The sequence below is a fragment of the Uloborus diversus genome, chromosome 1 (assembly GCF_026930045.1).
Source record: "Uloborus diversus isolate 005 chromosome 1, Udiv.v.3.1, whole genome shotgun sequence".
NCBI lineage: Eukaryota > Metazoa > Arthropoda > Arachnida > Araneae > Uloboridae > Uloborus > Uloborus diversus.
This window is the reverse complement of record NC_072731.1, coordinates 137,292,814-137,316,025: the sequence shown is the minus strand read 5'-3', so window position 1 is coordinate 137,316,025 and position 23,212 is coordinate 137,292,814. Positions and strand designations below refer to the sequence as shown.

At 31.1% G+C, this 23,212-nt stretch overlaps 1 protein-coding gene across 1 annotated transcript in view; it reads left to right on the top strand.

Annotated features, from left to right (window-relative positions):
• The first annotated feature begins 4,007 nt into the window (after nt 1–4,007).
• The window catches only part of LOC129221482 (uncharacterized), a 320,673-nt gene continuing 301,468 nt past the window's right edge, over nt 4,008–23,212 (top strand). Inside the window, exon 1 of the mRNA XM_054855965.1 lies at nt 4,008–4,120. Within this exon, the coding sequence (XP_054711940.1) occupies nt 4,057–4,120 (64 nt within the window). The 5' untranslated portion in view covers nt 4,008–4,056. The remainder of the gene's footprint in view (nt 4,121–23,212) is intronic.

The following is a 23,212-nucleotide window of genomic DNA, read 5'->3' as shown; positions in this document are numbered from 1 at the left end:
TGGAAGACATCCGACGAAAACTGTGGATTTGTATAAGGAACATACACACATACCCACACATCCACAAACATACATCCATTTATATATATATAGATAGATACATATAAGGAAAGCCTTGACCACATCCCTCCCTTTTGAAAGATACACTCCGAATGCACTATTATGGATTACTATGATTTTTTTGTAATTTAATTTGCTTTATTAGTACCCGTGTTTTTTGACCGCCTGGAGCGACTTCTATTTAACCGAATTAAGTTATCAGTTATTGTTGAACCGAATTACTTAAAGATTCGACGTAAATCAAAGAATAGTATAAAGAAAATTTATATATTGCAAATTGGTTTCATAAGGATCATAGAACATTAAATTAAATTTATGTTGCAAGGATGAAATAGATGTGGTTTTAATAAAAGTAGTCTAATGCTGAAACATTCGAAGATTGTACGTCAATATTGAATGCAATGTTATTACCTTACTGATGTGTGTATTTTCTCTGCTATTAACGGGAAAAACACTATTCAAAAATTACACGCAACCCTTACTGTTGCGGATTTTATAGTTAAACAATATGTAAAAATTATAATTTAACGGTAGCATTTAAATCAAGTAGCACCAATGGACCCCTGGGGCTTCGTAGGTCGCAGTTTAAGAAACGATGTACAGCATCATTCCTTATATCCACGGCTTTCTCGCCAAACATGCTTCAACGCTTTCGCTAAGTAGCATGGACGGCAATCGTTCAGGATACATTTTGTGTTGATTGCATTTAAAATAGCTCCTGGTGGTTAGATGTTGATAACTGTTTTCATTTGCTTTGAACAAAGGTTCACAAATTTAACGATTAAAGTTAATCTTTGAAAAAACTTCATCCAGGGCAGTTTTTTACTAGCTTTTCATTTAGACTAAATTTATAACTATACAAAAATTCGTTCGTGCAGAAAAGAGTAATTTTATGACTCAATATATGAAATTAGACCTCTTTGGGTCGTTTTAAAATTCCAAAAACCCGCCTATATGAATTCCTGAGCAACAATTTACCTTTGTGCCAAATTTGGAAGAAATCCAACGAAAACTGTGGATTTGTATAAGGAACATACACACATACCCACAAACATTTTTATATATATAGATTATTTCAAAAATATTGAAAGTTGAGGCTGGTCAAGCAGTTACGGTTATCTGCGCTCGATATCGCAACATGGTAATGCACGGGTGGTTGTATGCTTGTTGACATAGACCTTTGACTTCAAATAACCCCGTAAGAAGAAATCTAATGATGTTAAATCACACGATCTAGCCCATTCTTTGCCCCGGTCGATACAGGATCGGCCGCGCAGTTTGTGTTAATACTGCCCCGGCCGATTCAGGCTCGTCGCAAGAAAATGGTTCCTAACTGCCTTCGATGAACCTGTGTCGTCACAGCGTTTCTAGCAGTTTTTGCTTCGGCCGAATATGGGTCGGCGGTCCTTCCAGGGGCAGAACCCTGTTATTGCGCTTCTCTGTTGGGTTCTGGTGCTTTTAGGGGAGCGGTAATCAAGCTCTTTTCCTTAGACAAAAGGGATGTAACTTATAGTATTTCACGAAACTTGTTGTAATTTATTTTATTTTACTAAGATATTAACCTTTCAAGTACTCCTGGCTGGGACACGTATAATGCTTCAAATAATCAGGCATTATATTTTTATCTTTAAGTGGAGGCTTTGTTTCTTAGCATTCTGGCATTTGAACTCCTGATGAACAAGTGTAAAAATATTTCCTTACACATTTAACAATATTTCTACGCCTAAATAAAGCAAATAAACAGAAATATTTTTTTCTTGTTATCAAAAATCCACCTTCTTACACAAGCATCCTTCACTAAATTGTTCATAATCCTAAAATTTTATGATTTATTTTACACAATATTTTTTTAAAATTATCTTACACATCTTAATTTTGTACGAGTATGTTTTTTTTAAATTATAATGTGTTTACTACGCTTTTTATTTATTTGTATACTATTTTTATTTTTTATTATTTATTTATTTTTAAATCGTGATATTTTCAAACTTAAATTTCAACTTTATATATTCGCGGCATCCTTTGATGGATTTTTAGTGATACAGTTTTGAATATTTTTAATTTCAAACAAAAATTATGACGACCGCATTGATTATACGTAATAATTGACCATGCAAAATATAAAATATATACTACGGTACAAATGAAATGATAATATCTTGAGTTCTTTTCGCTTTACTCATACGAAACGAAACATTCCTTTTCTCCCTTTCTTTTTCAGATTTTATTTATTGTTTCAAAATAGCTCCAATGTTTTAATTGCACCTTCTTTTATGAGATTTAAAAAATAGAAATACAATATTTGGTTTCTTTTCAATAATCAAGTTACCTTAATTAGTAAATAATCCTATGAAACTAACTAAATATGTTTTACAAAAACCAAATATGTTTTAAAACCAAATATGTTTTAAAAAAAGAAAAACAATCCGACTCGATTTCAAGCAAGATTTTCTGTTCTTTTTTCTTCTGAAGACATGTTCTCAAATACAAGCATTAAAGCTTGCTTTGAAATTCCTTTCTGATTCAAACTGTTTTGTTGTAAGAAAGTAATGTGGAAGGGTTGACCACAAGGCACCGAAGTGGACACCTCCTTAGGGAATCCACCCAGGCAGTCTCTGTTATTCCTCTCTCAGCTGGGGGCTTTTAGTTGCATGCACAAAAGTATCCTTTAAAAAAATAGGGGATTAGCCGCAAGTTTTGATCTTTTATAATCATTTATCTTTAAAATACTTCCCACGCTTGAGCAACTGATATCTGGACACTCAGAAGGGATTTAAAAGTCATCACAATTACGATAAAAGAACCGAAAAGCAAATAGATGTCTCTGTGTTTATTGGTCGTTTTGAAGGGCCACAATGTATCAAAAGGCACCGAAGAATACTTTTTATCCTCTTAGAAAATCATTCCCACAGTTAAAGCGTTTTTGTCCATTCAATTCCCTTGCTCACAGGTTGGATCGATCAGTCAATTGTTTGAAAAATGTTTTGTTGAGCCCTTTTGAAAGGTAGATCATCTTACATTTAACAGTTTTGATTTCTTAAGTGTATAAAAAGAAAAAAATGATATAATGAGATAAAAGCAAAAAGAAAAATAAATCGATAAAATAATTAGTGTTGTAAAAATAATTGCTTTTCGTTCTATCCTCTATTGTTTATTTTCCCGTTATGTACTGTGTAAATTTAATAAATATTTCAGCACATATTAGCAACCTTGTATTTTATTGCACTATTTAATTTAGTGCCAAAAAACTAATAAAGCGAAGCGATTTTCGAATGCAAGCTGAACAGCAAAAACAACTTTTAAATCCCGAGAGCAAAAGGGGGAGAAAAGCGCTATTACAACGTAGCAAAAAGCAACTCCGTTCGTTATCTGCGGCATGCGCGTTAAGGGGTTTCGGGCTGATCATGGAATGGGCTAGGTTGCTAATTTTGATTATCGAAACGAGAGAGTACACGACTAGGAAATGCCTGAGGCAGTAATTGAATTGTTTCACTGGCTTTATGTTAGTACAACACTCCATTTTTACTAACTTTAAACTCTCAGCTGTCAAATTACTCTTTTTTCGTGGCTACATTTACGACAAAAATGGTGGCAAATTCAAATCATGTGTTAATTTTGGGACACCCTCTAGTTGGATTGTTGACCCACATGGCTTTCAAAAAATCACAGTGGGCCTTGGTTAAAAAAGGTTGGGAGACCCCTGATTTAATTGAAAACAATAAGAAAATACAGACAGATCACTTGTTCACAAGATGATAAAACAGAGGCTCTTAGCTTTCGTTCTTTCCTCGATGAAATTCCTTAGAAAAAAAAATCTCTCCCGCTTCGCGAGATTCCGATATCAGTCAGTATCGTTCGCTCCCTGCGCTCGTCCACCGATCCCAAATAGATTCTGTCCCCCGACGCGAAAGAAGTGAAAAGGAACAACGGGGGTGAGTGAGCGGGGATCGAGCATCGCTTCTCAGTGCGGAGCAGACGAGAAGTCGAGACGGACGCATGCCGATCTCTGCTGCACCCATGCATCTGTTGCTGCTGGCCGCGGCGGGATGCTGCTTGCAAGGTAAGTGCGTGCTCTCACTTCTCCTCAGCAACTCTGATAACCACGTGTTCCGGTTTCGGTGGCTCTTCGGACACGCTTCGACACATTGTTGATTCGTTTTAGTTTTCGCGTTACTTGTTCCGGTAAGCAGCAGAAAAATGTATGTTTATGTGCGCACCGCTTTTTCCTTTCTTCTGGAAAAATAAGTGGTCGAGAACAAAATCGAAGATTTTTTTTCATTGGACTTCCCATTTGCAAGTCAAAATATGTTTTATCTTCAGAAAACTTAGTAACGTAGAGTTACCTGGAGCTATATATTTTTAATACCTGTTTCATTCATATTGTTTTCTTGGTTATGCAAGTGGTTCGTTTTTTCTGTATACATTTGCTGATTTTATGAGAACTTTCTTCTATAACTTTGTCATTTAAATTTGTCATTTCGTTAACCTTATGAGATAAAAAGAAAATATTGCCATTGTGTTGTATGTAATATCGAAATATCTGTGTTTGCTCAGTAATTTAATGCCCCTGTTTTTAGTGGTGTTTAAGGTGCCGTAATATGCACTGAAGCAGTACAACGATTAACATCTAAGCAATGCGTATTTTATAAGGTTTTCTTTAAAAAAAAGCGTTTTAATTCCGATTCAGGAAGATATACTGTTTTTACATTTGATTTTATGTATGATGTTTATTTTCATCGATATAGTTGAATATAATCTAAAAAGTTTCTCAAAAAAAAATCCTTTTACGCTTGTCTTTGAAATTTTATAAATTTAGCACGTTTTAAAGATCAAAAGTTCATTTGCTTATTTAGTCAAATTTAACCACTTTGCTAAAGAAACACATCTTATCATGTGCATCTTTTTTTATTGAACTAATTAGTCACTTATACTTTCAATTTTTTTTCTAACTAGATATTTGATCTGTAACTTGGAGGGATTTCATTTTTTAAGGGTTAACATTTTTTCATTTAAATCAAATAGCTCGCAGAGATAATAAAAACACAAGAGTGAGAATTCATAATTGACAGCACACATAAACTTATTAGATAAAGAAATTAAGACAACACTGAGCACTGCGTAAAAATATATACTTGGATATTGAAGTGCTAATTCTAAAACTTAGTTTTTTAACTATTGTGCTGTCATCAACCTACATAATTTTTAACGGCAACTAAAAAATGGGAATGTCTAAAGAAACATTTTTTCTGCCGTTATTTACGCAAGCGCATTTATTTTAAGGGTAATTTTCAAAAACCAAGAAAATTTTGAACGTTTTGCCTAAACGCCTTCTAAATATTTTCTGCCTTTTCCTTTTTTTTTGGGTGATAATTAAGAATGTCATTTTCTCCCATTCCAGCATTCAATTAACTTCACTTAATGGTTAACTTTTAAAGTCAGTTCGTTTGGAGGTTTGGCATTAACTTATTAAGTTGACTGTTTTTAAAACTACTTTCTGTCTTTTAAAAATAAAAAAGGGTATCTCTTAACGGAAGAATGAATTTTTCCTTAAAATTAGCAATTATGCTGATGGAATGTCAACTCATACAATACTGAAAATTTCATTACAGTTTGATTGAAATACAGTAGACTGATTTAAATCCTTTTCTTTACATATACTCAATTGTTATGAGTGGTGTTAGGGAAACTCAAGTAATATGTGAAAAATGGAGTGAGCTTATCTTGTACACAATCAGCACTAACATTGCGAGTTTTCGGCATAATAATCAGATTTTGTTTTACTTTTAAGAAATGCACCAGTAATAGTAATAGAGTTTATCACAGAATAATTCAAATAAATATTTTGATCTTCTAAACTCAAAAGAAATACGTTGTATTTAAGTTTTTTTGTGAATTTCAATATTTATCTGAAATAGCATCATGATATCAAATTATTTAAGAATTTATGCTTTGGGTCTGGAAAGTGTTCGGTAAATTTGATTCAATATTCAAAATCCCATGTTTAATATGATCTAGGGTAGAAATGAAGAATTACTGCCATTAAAATGAAATAATACAGCGAATATTATCTTTTAATATTTTAATCAATATTTTGCTCTAGAAAACCGATAATATGCGTGCTTTTCGTAGTACTTGCATTTCTACATTTACATTTGAAAAACATTGGGTATTAGTTTTATGTTTTTAGATTTATATGGTTTAAAAGCAATCTTGTAGGAAAATATAATTGCAAAATTACTTTTTTAATAGCAGGAGAAAAATTAAGAAACTAATAAATGATAACTTACAAGAAAGAAATCAAATAAAGCATTGTGAAAATAAATACAAATAATTATTTTTTGATTAATAATGAGTAAAAAATAAATTTCATACAAAAAATCCATTTCATCGTAAAACAAAGAAAATTTAGATCTTTGCTCAAGAATTTAAGTTCAGTATTAATAAAAATACCACACTGTTTTCTATCATTTGCTGGCAAAAAATACTATGAATGTAACTTATCAACTTTCTGAGGACACTGCTTTTTATAACAATATGCGCTTTTTTTTCTAGCAATCTGCTAAGCGGAGCTTAAATATGTTATACATTAAAATAAAATATAATAAAAGATAACATACGGCTCTAGATTGGAGTTTTGGAATATTATTTATTTATCCAAACGATATTTTGTTTTATTTACATTTATTATCTTGATTTTTTCCTAGAGCGTAACACGATTATTTTCTGGTTTAATCGTTCTCAGTAAAATGATCAGTTATTCTTGACTACTTATGCAAAAGTAGAACTTCAAGTATGCTTGAGTCTCTTGGAACTCATTCTCACAGACTTGACAATTTTTAATGAATAGAAAAGGTCATTATTTTAAAACTAAAATGAGCGTAGGCTGCATTCGATATATTTCTTTTTCCTTAAATTTGTATAGTCTTCTAGTGCTTAAGAAGTATTTTTATTGAACAGAAAAATGGAGTTGTTCAGAACAGATTTCTTACTTTCAAGAAATTAAAGAACTATTTATAATTTTAGTTAAATTTATAATAGCTGTTAATCCTCTAAATGTGTTTTCCAAAAAAAAAAAAAATCTTCACTTCATTGATATATTTAGACAATACATAATCAACCAGAAGAAATAATGTGACTCCAATTGAGGCTTGCATTGAATCAAAGAATATTCTTTAAATACATTTATTACTTCGAATACAATAGATTCTTAAAATTTAACAAATCAAGCACCATATTTTGATCTTTCATTTGGAAACGCAATGCTGCTTTCATTAGTGAAGTTCGGTGCAGCATGGGACACACTGAAAGATTTTAGCTGAATTTCTGCCGATTGCAGTTAAGGCTTTGCTTAAAAAATATTTCACGACAATATAATAATAATAATAATAATAACAAATTATTATTAAATATCGAATTTTTGTTCACTAATAATTTACAATTTATTAATAAACTTTTTTTTCAATATAATAAACGTATTGCGTAAGTTATTCAAATGGTTTTTTAAGTAAAGCATTCTTGTTACTTTTGTGTTTCAAAAGAATCTGCCTGGCTTATACAGTGTCCAACGATTTTTTTTTCTTTTTTTGGTTCAGAGCGTAAGTCAAAATGTGCCCTTTTGGGGGACTTTGACGGATGTATCGTTTTTGCGTATTGTTTAGCAGAACGTTTGAAAACTTCTATTTATAAACCCCATGAGTATTAGATAGTCACAGTTATCTCCACACTAACTGTTTCCCAAAGTAGCGACTCCAATGCGACATCAGACCCAGATACCTTTTGTTTTCGAGCGGAATTCGTAACCACCGAATCATGAACCGCACAGTGGTAATGAATTTGGAGCGAAAATAACGATTTGAGTAAAGGTACGAATAAAACCGTAAAATTTTAAATGTAAAAATCAAAATAGGAGACTGGTTTGACCTCAGAAAATGGAGGTACCTCATTTCAGCTATGATGTAATATTTGAAACTAACAATATTAAACAAAATGTAAGAATATGATATTTCGATACTGATGGCACAATGATAAAATCAGGGATGTTCTTGGGCTAATGTGTATAAGATGTTCTGGAGCTACTGTGCTTAATTTCTGACAGTAATATGTCTGGCAAAAAACAGAACAGTTTCCCCGCTAAAAGTCAGTAACGTTAATTAAATTGACTTGGGTTCTTCCTGAAGAGTTCATAACATTTCCCAATAAAAAATACACATTTCTGGAATAAATCAGGAATTCTAAAGAAATGTAGACATATTTATAGTAATAGTTAGCCTTCTTCTTGATTTACCAGAAAGACTTTTAGAGCATTTTAGCAAACGTGACTGAAGCTAAGGCATAATTTCAAGCAAATATCGAACAGCTTATTTACCTGCAATTCCTGAAAAGCTAAAGCATCAAGAGACTGCATTTCATTCTTGTTTGGGGCTCAACCAATCTGAAAGTTCCGTAACATAACTTTAGGCGAAAAATCTAATAAAAAACATAAACATATCATCATACTGGTAGCTAAATTTTTTTTCACAACATTGAGAAGCCTGCATTCATGCGACTTGTAGCAATTCAGGACACTTTTCACAGATGTTTTAATTTTTACTGGAAACTGGGTCGCACCTTTGAAACCCTGGAACGTTAACCTGACGTATTGAAATTTCCTTACAGTTCAAGGGTGAGATAAAAAGTACACGCTGCCATTCAAAACTTTCAAGGTAATATTTATTTCATAAGTTTAACAAAACAATAATGCGTGACTTTTTGTTGATTACATTATTCCTGAATGACATGCAAATTATGTGTCTATGTACTGGAAACCTTTGAAGGAAAAGACAGGATACATTTTTTACCATTTCCAAGACAATACGTATTACCTTTCCATTTTTAAAGTAAATTTGTTCTTTAAAAACTTTTTAAACACCATATCTCACAGAAAATTTTAACTCTGTGTTTCAAATTAGAACTCTTTCTTTAAAAAATAATTTTTACTGTATTTTAGAAGACTTTTTTCTTTTTTTTGTTTGTTTCAGCATGTACTGAAATAAACTAACAAGTAATCTTAAATTAAAAAATGATAATTGAAATGTAAAAGTATTTAGCACAGAGTAATTTCGTGTTGTAATATAAAATGTACGTCTTTATTTTGAGAACATTCAATTTAAAATGATTCGATCATGATTTTTTTTTTTTTTTTACAATATTTCAATCTTATAAATAAGTTTTCATGTCATACCAAATCTGAGGAAGTCTCAGAGATGGTGCAAATGTATTAACATCATGACTGGTTTTTTCGTTTCGTGGGATGAGACAAGAGCTAGTTTGCCATTGAAAACTAAAGCGCACTAACTCAAAATTTTGCATTTTTCTTTCCTCTCCCCCCCCTTTCGCATTTTTGTTATCTATTGTACTTTACCTTTGCTGTACAATCTTGTTTATTTCGTTTTTGCTGAAGAAAAAAATACCCCGAAAAAAAAACCGTCACATTCCAACATTTTACTATTGTTAGTATTTAATCCAAAACGCGTTTCTTCAACAATCTCAAAAACGCATTTCTGCAAATACTGCGCTTTTCCTTCCCATGGCGGTAAGTGTTCTTAGTGTCAACGGTTTCATAATTTGAACATATATTAACCACTCGTGGCTTAATTTACCACACATTTTCTTTGAACAATACATTTTTCGGTACGATGCTATATGATACAATTGTATAGAATTTGATTTCCTATTTATTTTAAGTTAATAAAATAATGAAATGCTCCCTGAAGTCTATAATATTTTTTTGTATAAATAATTGATAAATGCTTATTTCGCGCAATTGCTTAAAATATGACTTCAAATTTTATGTTAGCTGAAATAAAGGATCGAAAACAGCAGCTTTTGTCACGTGTTTTAATTTCATGAACAATAATAAAGCTATAAAATTATTTCTATAAAAAATATACTACTTAGAAATTTTAAAGAATTGCGGTTTGCTTGTTTGTAATATTTTAATTTTCTGCTCTTTCTTGAAACGAAAGCATTTTTCTTTTACATAGTTTTAATTGGAATAACATAGTTACAACAAAATTCTTTAAACACAAGAGAAACTCTTTTTTTAACGCACTAGAACTACTCTTTGAATAAATAAATATTTAAAACTAATTGAATCAAAAGCAAACAAACTTATTTGGTTGCAAATTTTTGAGCAGATATTTTTTCTTAAATTGCGTTTTGCTTTCGTAAATTAAAATAAGAAACAGTGTATTTTTATAGATTAAAATAAGCATTTTTTTTAATTAAAAATTTTGTTACTGGAAAACTTACTATTTTTAACGAAATATTATACTTTCACTACGTTTATGTAATTATTTTCATTTCTCATACGCAAACATGGTTTAGTTTCAATGTGCATGAATTATTGTAATAATTGCATCGAAAAGAAGAATAGAAGGAAATGCAAAGAATAAATGCTCAAGAATGGAATAATCCTACTTTTAAATAACTTACTGAAATACTGCTTCTTTTAAGAATCCCATTTCCTGACAGACATAAATTTGCTTATTTGTTGCATTTGGGATTTAATAAATAGTTTGTTCAAAACGAAAGTAGTTTATGAAACTTCCTTTTAGAAGTATAGACAGCAATTCTATTGATAACTTTAAAAAATTGATTGATTCTTAGAAAGAAATGCTTTTAGAGGAAATCTTTACTGAAAAATATTGCTCTCTAACTGCTTCATTAATTTAATAAAATTCTAAGGCATTTTTTGAAAGTTTTGATTTAAAATACATCTAATGTGTTGATCAAAATATTAGCCATTTCAAGCAGAACCTTGTAATGAAATCAGAAATGTAGATACTTTGAAACAATATGTATATGTTTCAATCTATTTTACTTTTATGAACGGTATTTTTTTTTAAACTATGAAAACCTGAAGTATTATAAGCACTATAAAATACTGTAAATTTATATCGTTGTAAAAATACGTTATTTTTTTATTATTATAATTTTCCCGTAAAAGTGAAAAAGAAAGCATGTAAGAAAACTTAAAACAATTTCTCTGTAAAAGAAAACTTTAAATTAAAAAAATTATAAAAATGAGTTCTGAGATTGGACATTATGTCTGTCGACCTGTATGTCACCGCTCACCCTCAAAAAGAGAAAGAAAAACTTTTGAGCGATTAGTTTGCTCCGAATAAATATTATTTGTTCAAAAACAATGCACTTTATTCCCATACTTCGTTTCTGATCTGAAGTTTTTAAACTGAATTCTAAAGAGTTCAAATAAGTAAATAAACACAATATCAGACACTGTGGGGAATTTTGATTCCAATATTAATCCTTATCTAAAAACAGGAGTTTCTTCAAACATACTTTATGAGAAGGAAGTTAAGACGTCGAATATAAACAAAAAAATTTTAAATCTGTCACAAAAAAAAAAAAAAAAAATTCTCTTTATTGTTGTTGCGGTAAGATCAGTAACTTTTTTTTTCTGTTTTGTATCCGGAAAGATTAAAACCGTTTTGTTTAAAAACCATTAACAATAAAAATTATTTTTGACCAGGAAAAATCGAGAAAATTAGAGATTCGGAATGAATTTTTGATTTTTTTGCTTCACGGAATGGAAAAAAAAGTTACTGATAAAAAGGAAATACTTTGTTTCGTACAGATAACATTGCCAACATTTATGGATTCTGTAAATTTAAAGCTAAGAGAAATGGGTGTAAACGATTTTTTATTTTCAATATAAATGCTTTATTATGCTATTTCTTTTTCATTCTAACTTTTAAATAATACTTGTTTATTTCGTTGGAAATGATTAAAATATGCACTTTTTACGAGACAGCCTAAACCTAACTGCGTCAACAGAGTACTGAATAAAAGTTGTTTATTTGTTTCCTATTAAGATTTGAAATACAATGTTAATGGATATTTTTGCTACAATTTTCGATTCAAAATTTGTTTCTTATACTTTATGTGCTTACATTTTGAAAAAAAAAATATTAAAATTTGAAATGTTCCTGATAAATAGTCTTTTTATATTGAGAAATAGTTCTCTTTTTGCATAAAAGTGTTTTAGGACTTAAAAAGTTACATTTAAAACAAAAGATAGAGAAAGTTAGTTTTTCTGGATTAACAGGTGTGGTGTTAGATGTTTGCGTACTAGAATTTAATTTCGTTTAGTTTTGCGTAAACTTTTTATTCATGTTTTCATACCAATACCGTTAATATACATACCGTCATACCAATTTTGAATTTGAAAGCTCTAAAGTCTAAAAACAAATGATACTAAAAGCATTTCTATCACAAAATATCAAAGCTAACTTTGTAAATAGAAATATTTGTGTGTAAATATTGAAAGACTTCTGAAACAAAGGGGGGGGGGGGCAGTAAAACACCCCTTTAAAGATTCGTTTTACTGGCTTAGTTTGTCTTTTTAATAGTTTTTGTTTGCACTGCATATCTACGTGATCAATTTCATACACATTCCAACGCAATTTTGAACCTGCTTTTAGTGTATGAAACAATTCATATACTTAAGTTATAGAATTTTGTGCTTGAATAAAAATAACATAATTCAAGCTCATATTTACAATGAAATTGTACTATTTTCGCATATCAGTGTGTCATTTCAAAATACAGTTATTTTGTGGAAGAAACTATAACGAGATGAGAAAAAAGGCAAAATCTTTGTATAAACAGAAGATATTTTAATGAAAAAGAAGATTTTAATGTTTCCGAAGTTTAAATTTACCAATTTTTGGGCATTTTTGAAATATATTTCTGTACATTGGTTTAAATATTTTTCTAGCATTATTTAATTTTCCCCCACTTAAGAAAGGAATTTCAACTCGCGTTTAAGCCATTTTTATTGCAAATTTGTGTTTTCTTTTTATAGAATTTATCCAAGAGTGAAGTAGGCACAAAGATAAATATTTGCTTTTTATTGCACTTGGTAGAACTTTACATTTCATATGTTTTAAACTGGGAAAAGTGAATGAAACTTTTTTTATTTTTCCTTTTTTACTAATTGTGTATTATCAATATGTATATATACTTGACCATAAAAGCAGTTTTTAAAGAATCTGATGCCTGAGAAAAAATGCTTTTAAACAAATATTTTATACAATTATAAACCTTAGAGAGCTGATCTGGTGAACTTTTACTCTTTTGTCTACCCTTTTTTAGTTGATTACCTTTCCCTTTCCAATTATTAATGCGTCAAAAAAGAATATTTTACAATGTTTTTTCAATTGCTTACTTGTTTAAACTGTTTTCATTTTTTTCGCTATTCGTGTGGTTCCCTGGCTAGATAACGGAGGTATAGTAAGCTGATTTGTAAATCGCAAAAGCATTTTTAAAACCATGTTGAACTCTCCGTATCTTCAACTATTGACTTATTTAACTGATGCTGTTGACAGATGCAAACAAATACGAACAGTTATAACGTTTCGGTCAAGTTGGTACGTGTGAGAAATTAACTCCCAAATTTTTAAGTATTTTTCTAGAAAAGCTTAGAAATCGCCGAAACATCTCAAAGGAAAGAAATCTCTCTTGAAATAATTGAAAAACCATATTTCGGAGGAGATATCTACATTTAATGCATGTATTAGCTGTAAATTGGATTTACGTGTATCACCTATCTCGGATTAAAACTTCAAGCACATTATGAGATCTTTATTACGTCAACGCAGCGGTTAATTTATTTGTGTATCAACTAGCCCTGCGTTTGGTCAACTGGATAAATTTCGTAGAAAATGTTCCAGATTTTTTATGCCAGCAAAGGGTTTGAAATCATTACTATGTAGGCAAATAGTAATAGATTTACATGAAATTTTATTTTGCTACGTAACAATAGTAACAAAAATTAGAAAAATCAAATTCTAAGTGTGTCAACTATATTCGGTCTCCCCTTGCAATTATGAAATTAATTGTTAATAAAAATAACAAACTGGCTGCAAGGATGAATATAAGCAATCACCGATTAGTGGATTTTGGACTTTTGAAAATTTTCAAATAATGCACATTCTCGAATATTTCCTTGACTCATATATACTATGTTTAACAGTGTTTTTAAAAGCGTTTTCACCTTGCACTTTTGTTGCCATAAATTTGTTTTTAACCCCAAAAAAACAGCGAAGGGGGTTTGTAATTTTGACGTTGTATTTGTGCCTGTAGCACCACAGCGCCTACATGGAGAAATCGTGTTTGATAATTCTTTTTTTTTTTTTTTTTTCTGGAAATGAGACATTATCGAGAGTGTTCTTATATACAGTGCTGGCCAAAATATTAGACTAAGACTGTTTTAAAAGCAAATTCTTTATTGGTTACATAACTATAGACACACTAACGAACAGTGAAATAATTATCTAATATTTAGTGTGCATTCCCTTGTTTTTGATGAGCATTTTAAGTCTTTACTTTTCACAAGGTTTACACCATTTCTTAACTTTTTAAAAAAGGAGGTAAAAAATTGTTTATACTCACTATTATATATACTCACATACACATACTCACTAAGTACCTAAAACTAACTTCAAATATAACAGAATACACTAATAAAAAGAACTAGTGAACTGTTTAAGCTGATTGAGGTTAGGTCGATAAACAAAGAACATAAACAAATCAAACAGTGCTGCCACCTGCAAGCATTAAATTATGCTAAAATAACGTAATAATCAGTGTACAGTATGTACTGTACTTTAACAGTAAAATAAATAGTATTTTAGTACAAATAGTGTACAAAAAACGAAAAACGAAACTCTTTAGTCTAATAAATTCGCCTGCACTGTAGGTAGCATCATTGTAATAACCACCAAAGATATTCATTATAAACCACTAAAACTAGCATTTTTTTTTTTTTTTTGCAATTTTGAAAGGAAAAACATACTTGCATCTTTGAAATATTAGTATCATTTGGAAGTACGCAATTTTCTGCATCTGATGGGGAATTTTTTTGGAACTTAATTGGCTTTTCAGCAGATTTTAAGCATAATCTAAGCTGTTGCTCAAGCGATTGTTAAAGTTGCTTTGTTGGCCGATGGGAACAAAACCTCGATATTTTAATATTTTTATTTATAGCGAGTTCCCATTTGTTAACAAATAAAATGTTTCTATTTCATTTTAGCATGCGAATTGTTTTTAAATGTATTTTCAGCTTTCCCTCTTGATTCAGATATCTTCGATTATCTTTCTATTTTCGTGTTTCTCATGTCACCTAGAAAACTTTTAAATGTATTTAAATTTTATATCTGCTCTGATCTGTAAAGTTCGTCAGATTATGAGGTCAGTAGTCAGATTCGGGGTTCTTAAAAATGTTTATTTTAATATCAGGTGAAGTAGTTACACTTTATAGTTGATTTTGGCCTATCCACTTACTTAGATTAATCAGGACTTAACTGTAACAGATTGCTGATTGTGGACGAGTTACAAAAGATTTTAGTAGATCCATTTTTACACTGCTATTTAAGCTCATTTTTACACTGCTATTTAAGCTGCGTAATCATGTTACTGCCGAAACTTTGCCATCTGTAAGACTCTTGAAGTAAAGAATATTCCTCTATGTCATGGCGCTCATGGATCAACCTATAATAGATGTTGTACGGTTTAACTGTTTAGTTAAGAAACTAAAATTTTAAAAGAAAGAAGCTAAATAAATCATTCTCTATTCATACGGCCTCAAAAGTTAGTGGAGTAGTGACTGAGAGATAATACAGGGTTTCTTTCCCTGGTTTTAATTTCCATAACAACAGGTTTCCTTCTGCAATAACATCGGGTGATGAATTGAAACATGTTCAGATTATGAAGGAGTCATTACGTTCATGAATTACGATGTTCTAGGTCCATTTATTTTAACTCTTTACTTCCGATCCAAGCGGCCATATGTCAAGGCTGGGAAAGACTTTTACTGATGTTTCGAACGATTAAAGATATATTTAAACACGTGGTTCTTTTGGAGAGATGTTTAGGTGATGGGTAACGAAATTAGAATTTCATTATTTCAGTAAAACACGAAACTTGTAGAGTTTGCTGATTTTCACATCTTTTCAATTTTACTTCCCTACTTGAGAATATTTGTATTTAATTGCACTTTGAAAGCGTAACAGGAAACGCATGCTTTTTCCCATTGAAAATTGTCAAAATCTGTTGCATACGTCCAAATTTTGTAGATTGAATTTTGCCTTATGTGCTAAAGATTTTCTGCATTTGGAAATTATGTATTAAATGAGTATAATATTAGCATATAATTTACAAGAAAAAATTAAAGGCAGTTAACACGAAAAAATTTCTTATTAGTTAAAAATCTGCAGAAATCACAAAGAACACTTTAGAAAAATTAATATAATAATCTCTCAAACGATTTTTTGTGATGTAGGAGAACGAATTTCAAGAATTTTTGAGTCTAATGCAGTTTTATAATTTTTTAGGACAATCATTAATACTGATGCCCTAGCTGCATTTCGTCATTAATTAATGTTGCATTCACATGTGTAGAGATAAGATTAGAAAACACGTATTTTTAAAAGGATATTATTGAAACTGGTGCCACATGCTGCATTTCGTAATTAACTAATCTTGCATTTGTATGTGTAGAGACAAGTTTGGAAAACGCAAAAATTTTTAGGAAAATCTTTCAAATTGATACCACTAAAGTGTGCACTTATTCTATGAAATATGGGTTTACAACGAAAACGGTACGTGCTGGATCAATTTGGTTATGTTATATGAATCGAGCACGTTTTGTTTGCACAGAATCCAAAAGACTTAAAGTCTGTTCAAATTTCTTTTACAGATAATTTTAAATCCGCAAAGGAACTACTGTTTTGATGTATTTTCTGTTCTTTTTTTAGATTTAAGGTGACTTTCGAAAGTTATATTAGTAGTATAGCTAACTTCTGAACATAGTTTAAGATTCATATTATTACGTTTTTTAGTTGAAGGGCTACTTTTTAGAAAAAAACTGCAAAATTACTAGATTTTGTTGCTCTTGGTCATATTATTGCCAGTTTTATGGAAATAATAGATATATGTGAGATCCACTGAAAATTTATGAAAAACGAGTTTATATTAACAATTAAATGTACCCGCACGACGATGCCCGTTCTAAGAATTTAAAGGAAGTCTGTTGAATAAAAAAAATCCACGCCTCTCTCCTTGTTCCCCGCAGTTTGCAAAAAGTAGCGTTAAAAAAAAGAGAGAAAAGAATCACCTCACTATTTTAATTAAATTAAGTACTCAAATATATGTAACATAAAACAGATACTGTGAAACGTCCGGCGTAAACGACTGCGCTACAGTAACCCACCCAATTAGCGAGCGAAACGAACTCTGGCCGATAAGCAATTGCGATTAAAAAGCACAATACATCTAGGACAAAAAGGAAACCCTGCACCCCGCATGAAAAATTTAACTATTGAAAAGCTATTGTTTGAGAAAAGGAAAAAACCCCTCTAGAATTAAAAAAAAATACCCCGCCCCTTTCTGATGTCAAATGGGTCACCCTTTAAAAACCTAGTACCTGGACGACCGAGCCTCGCTCGCCTTTAAAAAAATTATTTTTTTGTCAACTCGTGTTTTTTTAAGGTTCAATACTTTTCCAAATATACTTGAAAAGCTTCACGTTAACAAAATATTAAGCACTCGACCTTCTTATAACATTTAAGTATCAAACAAAGAAGATTTCGAATGTAATTAAATCAACATTTTGTTTTAAACTATCTGTTACATTTGTTTCCGCTATACAATTTTCTTGTCGGTAATTAAAATATTTTGACCTTGGAGCCAGTTTTGCTATGGTGAAATCGGTTTTTAACCGAATACTTCCTTTCATACTATGATGCGTTTTACGATTTTATCCCAATCGAGATTTTCTTTTTGAATAAGTACTTTTAGTGTAGTTGGTCACTTTACGCCAGAAAATGCTACATAGAGCACGATATCCATAAAAACTGATGATCCACAAACCATTCCAACAAATGATAACAACTGTCTTAACAAAACATCAAGTCTCTAGACATATGTTTTTTTGAAATAAAATTTAGATGCGTGATTCAAAAAAAAAAAAAAAAAAAAAAAAAATATATAAAACTATTTGATGTGTAAAAAAGGATATAAGTAAATAAAATAAGACGGTCAAGCAATAGTTTTGCTTAAAAAAACGGCCTTACATCGACTTACATAACGCTTTTGAATTTGTTTTTAGTCAAGTGTGATTAAATTAGCCAAAGTGGCTAATATCAGCCAAGCCTGGCAAACCTAAGCAAGTTTAAAATTTTAAAGCGAGAAGAGACATATTTTCATTGTTATGGTTGCAAATTGTCTGCCTGATGCGTCAATTCACAGTTTACTTCAAGGCTTAACTTAATTAGACTTCGTATTAAAAAACTGTTTTTTGTAAAAAATCGCGTTTTTACAGAAAAAAAACTGATGTAGATGAACCTAGAATGCTAAAGTACAATTAAATCCAAAATTTCACCGAAATCGTTAGAGCCGTTTCCGAGATAAGAAATATATACATACCCACAAGAATGGCTCGTTTAAAAATATAAGATATGCAATCCTTTGCAATCTAAAATATTTTACGAAATAAACAAATAATCCGCAACTCCATTGTTTATCGCCAAAGTCGCCAAGCGACTTTCAAATTAAAAAGATAATCATTTAACATTCGCACACAGCGCAAATACCAATTCGCAACTCCAACGAACTATAGGGGGCACTTCAGTCACTGTCTAATGGCGGACGAAAAAACTAAAACAAACGCATGTGGTAACGAAGAAAATGCTAAAAGATTGTGATTTTTGTTCGTATGTATGATTTTTTCGCTTTATTCTTTTTAAATTAATTTTCAAAGTCTTGTGGATATTCTGGCCCACGTAGAAAGAAATGGAATTCAAGAAGCATTACTAAACGTCAAGGATTGATGCAAACTACGTAGTTCGAAGTTCTAAGCAGCTATTTCCACGATGTTGAATTCGATATTTATCAATTCTTGATAAAACAAAATAATAACTGTGGCTCGATAAGAATAACAATTAATGCTAGAAAATTCAATATGACATTACAAATTATTATCGAAATAAGATATACTTTTTTGCCTTGCTTGTCTAGCGCTTATTGTTTTGCATTTGTAGCTGAGTTATTTCTCTCGAATTTCCGAATCGGTTAATTTAAAATTTTTCTGTTTCGATTTTTCTAATTTCTTAGTTACGATTTAATTATGTCATGTTATGCAAATCATCAACAAAATTCTCACGGATATATGGTGGTAGTTTTCTTTTCAGTTGTTTGACCATTATTTCTTTTTACTTATCGAATTCTGTAATCTTACTACCATTTTATTCCACTCATGATAAAAATTAAAAATGGTTTAGATAAAAACGCGAAATCTCGCCAAGGCTACTTTGCTCGCACAATACTAAAATTATAACCCTAAACAAATTTGGCGAAACCTTTCATCTGAGAATAAAAGGAATAAAGTAAATTCTTTTTCGGTTAAACATTTTTCATTTTGTTCTACAATAATATATTCAAGAAAATATTTTGCATACTGTCCATTCCAACTAAATGCTGCTGTAAAATATGGTTAGTTCAATTAATTTAAGATAAAAAAAACCCCATATTCTTACAAATTCATACAAAACAATAAAAATTTTTACCTTGTATAACGTTATCCAAGTTTGTTAATCCAGAATTTTCGCTTTCACCATTTCTCAATCAACTCATATTTTAGAAGGAAATAATAAAAACTAACATTATTTTGAGAAGCTCGAGAATACTACTAAGGGACGAATTAGTTTCCGTAGCTGAAAGAAAACTAAGACACATCGATTGCGTTAATAAATACTCAGAACAATCTGCCTGTGTTTACGTCAGCAGACATACGTGGAACGCAACGTGGCAATGTTTTAGTTTTCCCGGCAGTTTTATAAATCACCGCAAGGTAGCGTATTCCAGCGCTGGAGTTCCGAATAATTGACAACAGTGCAATAATTAAATCAAGAATTCACCGGTTCTACTATTCGAACGCAACCATATACCGAAGATAACGTCACTGAAGTAACACATCTAATCCGTATACCGAAGATGTCGTCACGGCAGAAACAAAAATCAAGTTTAGCCTTGAAAACTGGCTCAATTAGAATCGCTTAAATCTCCTGTTCTAATTCGCAACTCCAGAGCTCGAATGCGCTACCTTGCGGTGATTTATAAAATTGCCGAAAAAGGTAAAACTTTGCGTTCCACGTGTACCATTCTGACCAAAACACAAGCACGCGTATTGTTTTTTTTTACTTGCGTGATTCATCATTTGGAATCCTCATCCGCAACAGCGTAACATCAAAAATATGTGCTCAAAAACTGTGAATACACATTTTATTTATCTTGATCTGGGTGAATTTAATTGGCTGGATACTGAGGCCATGTTGAAAAATTGCTGCTTTTACCTTAACCTAATTCCAAATAATTGATTTAAATAACTTTATTACTAAAACATCTAACTGAAATGGACAGTATGCATTCTTGAAAATATTTATGGCAGAAGGAAATGAAAAATCCAGAATGATTGTTAATAATTTAAACAATTAAAAATAAAAGCTTGGAGTTTTAATCACTAAAATAGTGCGCCAACTTTACTTGATTGCTCTGCAAAAGCTGCCATTATCGGTAAACGTGTTTCGTCAAATTTTTTTTAGAGTTATTCTTTTAGTATTGTGTGAAAGAATAATGTATCTTGACGAGATTTCGCTTATCAGTAAAATTATTTCAATGACGAATGAATTAAATGCATCTTTAAGATTTAAAACAAAACTGCCACTACGTATCCGTGAGCATTTTGTAGATGATTCAAACAGCATAGCATGACAGAATTAAATCATTTAGTTGAGAAACAGGAACATGTGAAATAGCGAGAATTAAAATCAACCGATTCGAACAGTCTTATGGTCACGTTTCACGTATGTGCACAATGTGACAAAAATGTAACCAAATGCTGGAAATGTCGTGAAACTGGACATAATAAGTATTAATGTTTGGAAATAAACAGTACAAAATGAAACTGTCGCTCGAAATGAACCAAAAATTTACGAATATCGAATTAAACATTGTAAAAATGGCTGCTTGAGAACAACTTACTGTCTTATGCATCAATTTCTTTCTTTCGTAATACTTTTTGATTTTTCATCTCTTTCTACATGGGTACATAACTAAAAGACTTAAAAAAAAAAAAAAAAAAAAAAAAAAAAAAAAAAAAAAAACATTTCAAAAGAATGAAGAACAAAAAAAAAAAAAAAAAAAAAAAAACATAGGGACAAAAATTTCTATTATTTACTAAGCTTAGAAGCGATTTATACGTTACCGCGTGCCTTTGTGTTATCTTTATCATCCGTAACTAGACAGTGACTGCAGCGTTCCCTATGGTTCGTTGGAGTTGCGAATTAATTGAGAGAAGTGGATCAAGCATCAACTTGTTCGGAAAGAAAAGTTCTTTCCAACGACATATAATGTTAGGGGGTGGGGGGATTTTTTCCCGCTAATTAGGCAAAAAAAAAAAAAAAAAAAAAAAAAAGTGAAATTTTAGCTTATTTAGTTAAATATGAGAAAATTAATTGGAAATTTAGAATTTCGGGTCCGAGGTGCAGACCCTCAAGGTACGTTGGAATTTTGGGCCAGGTTTCAGGGCTGTAGGTGCTATGGGGGCTTCTGGACATCGGGTACAAACAAAGAAACAGGGAAACACCGTCACTTTTATATATTTAGATAAGTAATAAAATGCATAAAACATGGACATTAGAGCGGTTAAAAAAAAACTTTTTTTCTGTCCAGGACATCGCCTTTTTTTTTTTTAGATTTACTAATATGCTGTTAATGCTGTAAAAGTTATAGCTTCTTGCTCAAATTTTAAGAGGGTGCTCAATGATCCCTCCATTTAAAATCAGCCGCAGCATAGAAAATGTCACAAATTTAGAAACCTTTAATTTCCCCGGCTATTGTTTTGTAAATAATTATTTTATTGCAATTTATATGCATGTTACTACTGTATATTATAATATGTAGCATTGTTTTTTTCAGTTCGATGTATTTTTTCGACCTCTTCCCCCATACTTATGAAATTTCGGGGAGGGAGTTGAGCACCCCCTTTCAGTTAAAATAGGAAGATAAAATTCTTCCAGTATATTACTATTCACAAGTCTAAAAATATTTAAGGGGTGTCCTGTTATCTAGGAGAAACTTTTTTTTTTTACATGTGTTTTTGAACCAACCTAATAATCATAATCCCTCCCCCTGATGTTTTTGCAAACCCTCATCCATATGTTCAATGATTCTGGCATGATATTAAAACGTTCTAACGAAGTAATGTTTTCAAAAGGTGAGTTAAATGTCATTGGTCTACATTTCCTTATTGTTCTTTCTGCCTAGCTGCTATGAAGTCGTACATCATTTCAGGCAGCGAGAACAAAAGGAATGTAAGTGGACAGTTATACTGCTTTGTGTAAAACACGAGCTAAGTTCAAACCATTGGTAGGCTTTTTTAAAATTATGCGCAATAGTAGCACATACCAGAAATGCTTACCTTCTCTTGACTCAAAACAGTGGAGAATTTCTTCTACAAATTGTACTAGTTGCTGTCTGCCCACAGTTGCTACGGAATTGGTAAACGGCCAGTTTAGACTAGTCTATCAGAGCAAGGAGGAAAAGGGAAAAATGATGCATGCGTTTCGTCCATGTCAATGTAACTCGGCTTAATTTAGAGGCTAACACGTATCTGTAAACGGCAAGCCTCCCTGCAAAACAATAGAAGCGTCCATTTCCACCATTAAATCGGACATTTGCCTTTCTATCTCAGCGGTAGTCAGGTAAGACAGTACCTCCAAATTTTTAATTTCGGAATTTGTACTCCGTTTCTTACAGGCACTTCGTTTTTAAAATTACTTTGCTCAACCGATATAATCCAAGGCGTTTTATTTAACATGATTATTTGAGCACAAATAATTCTTTTCATAAAATACTCGAAAGAAGCATGTTGCATTTCTTCTTTATTGCAAAAAAAAAATATTGAATTTTAATTGAATGCTTCATTTTAGAGATGATCCATTTATTCTGCCTCGTTATTAGTTATAATATTTAAATTGAAATGGTCTGAATAAGTAAGCTCCTAGAAACAGTTGTCTGTTACTATTTTTTTAAC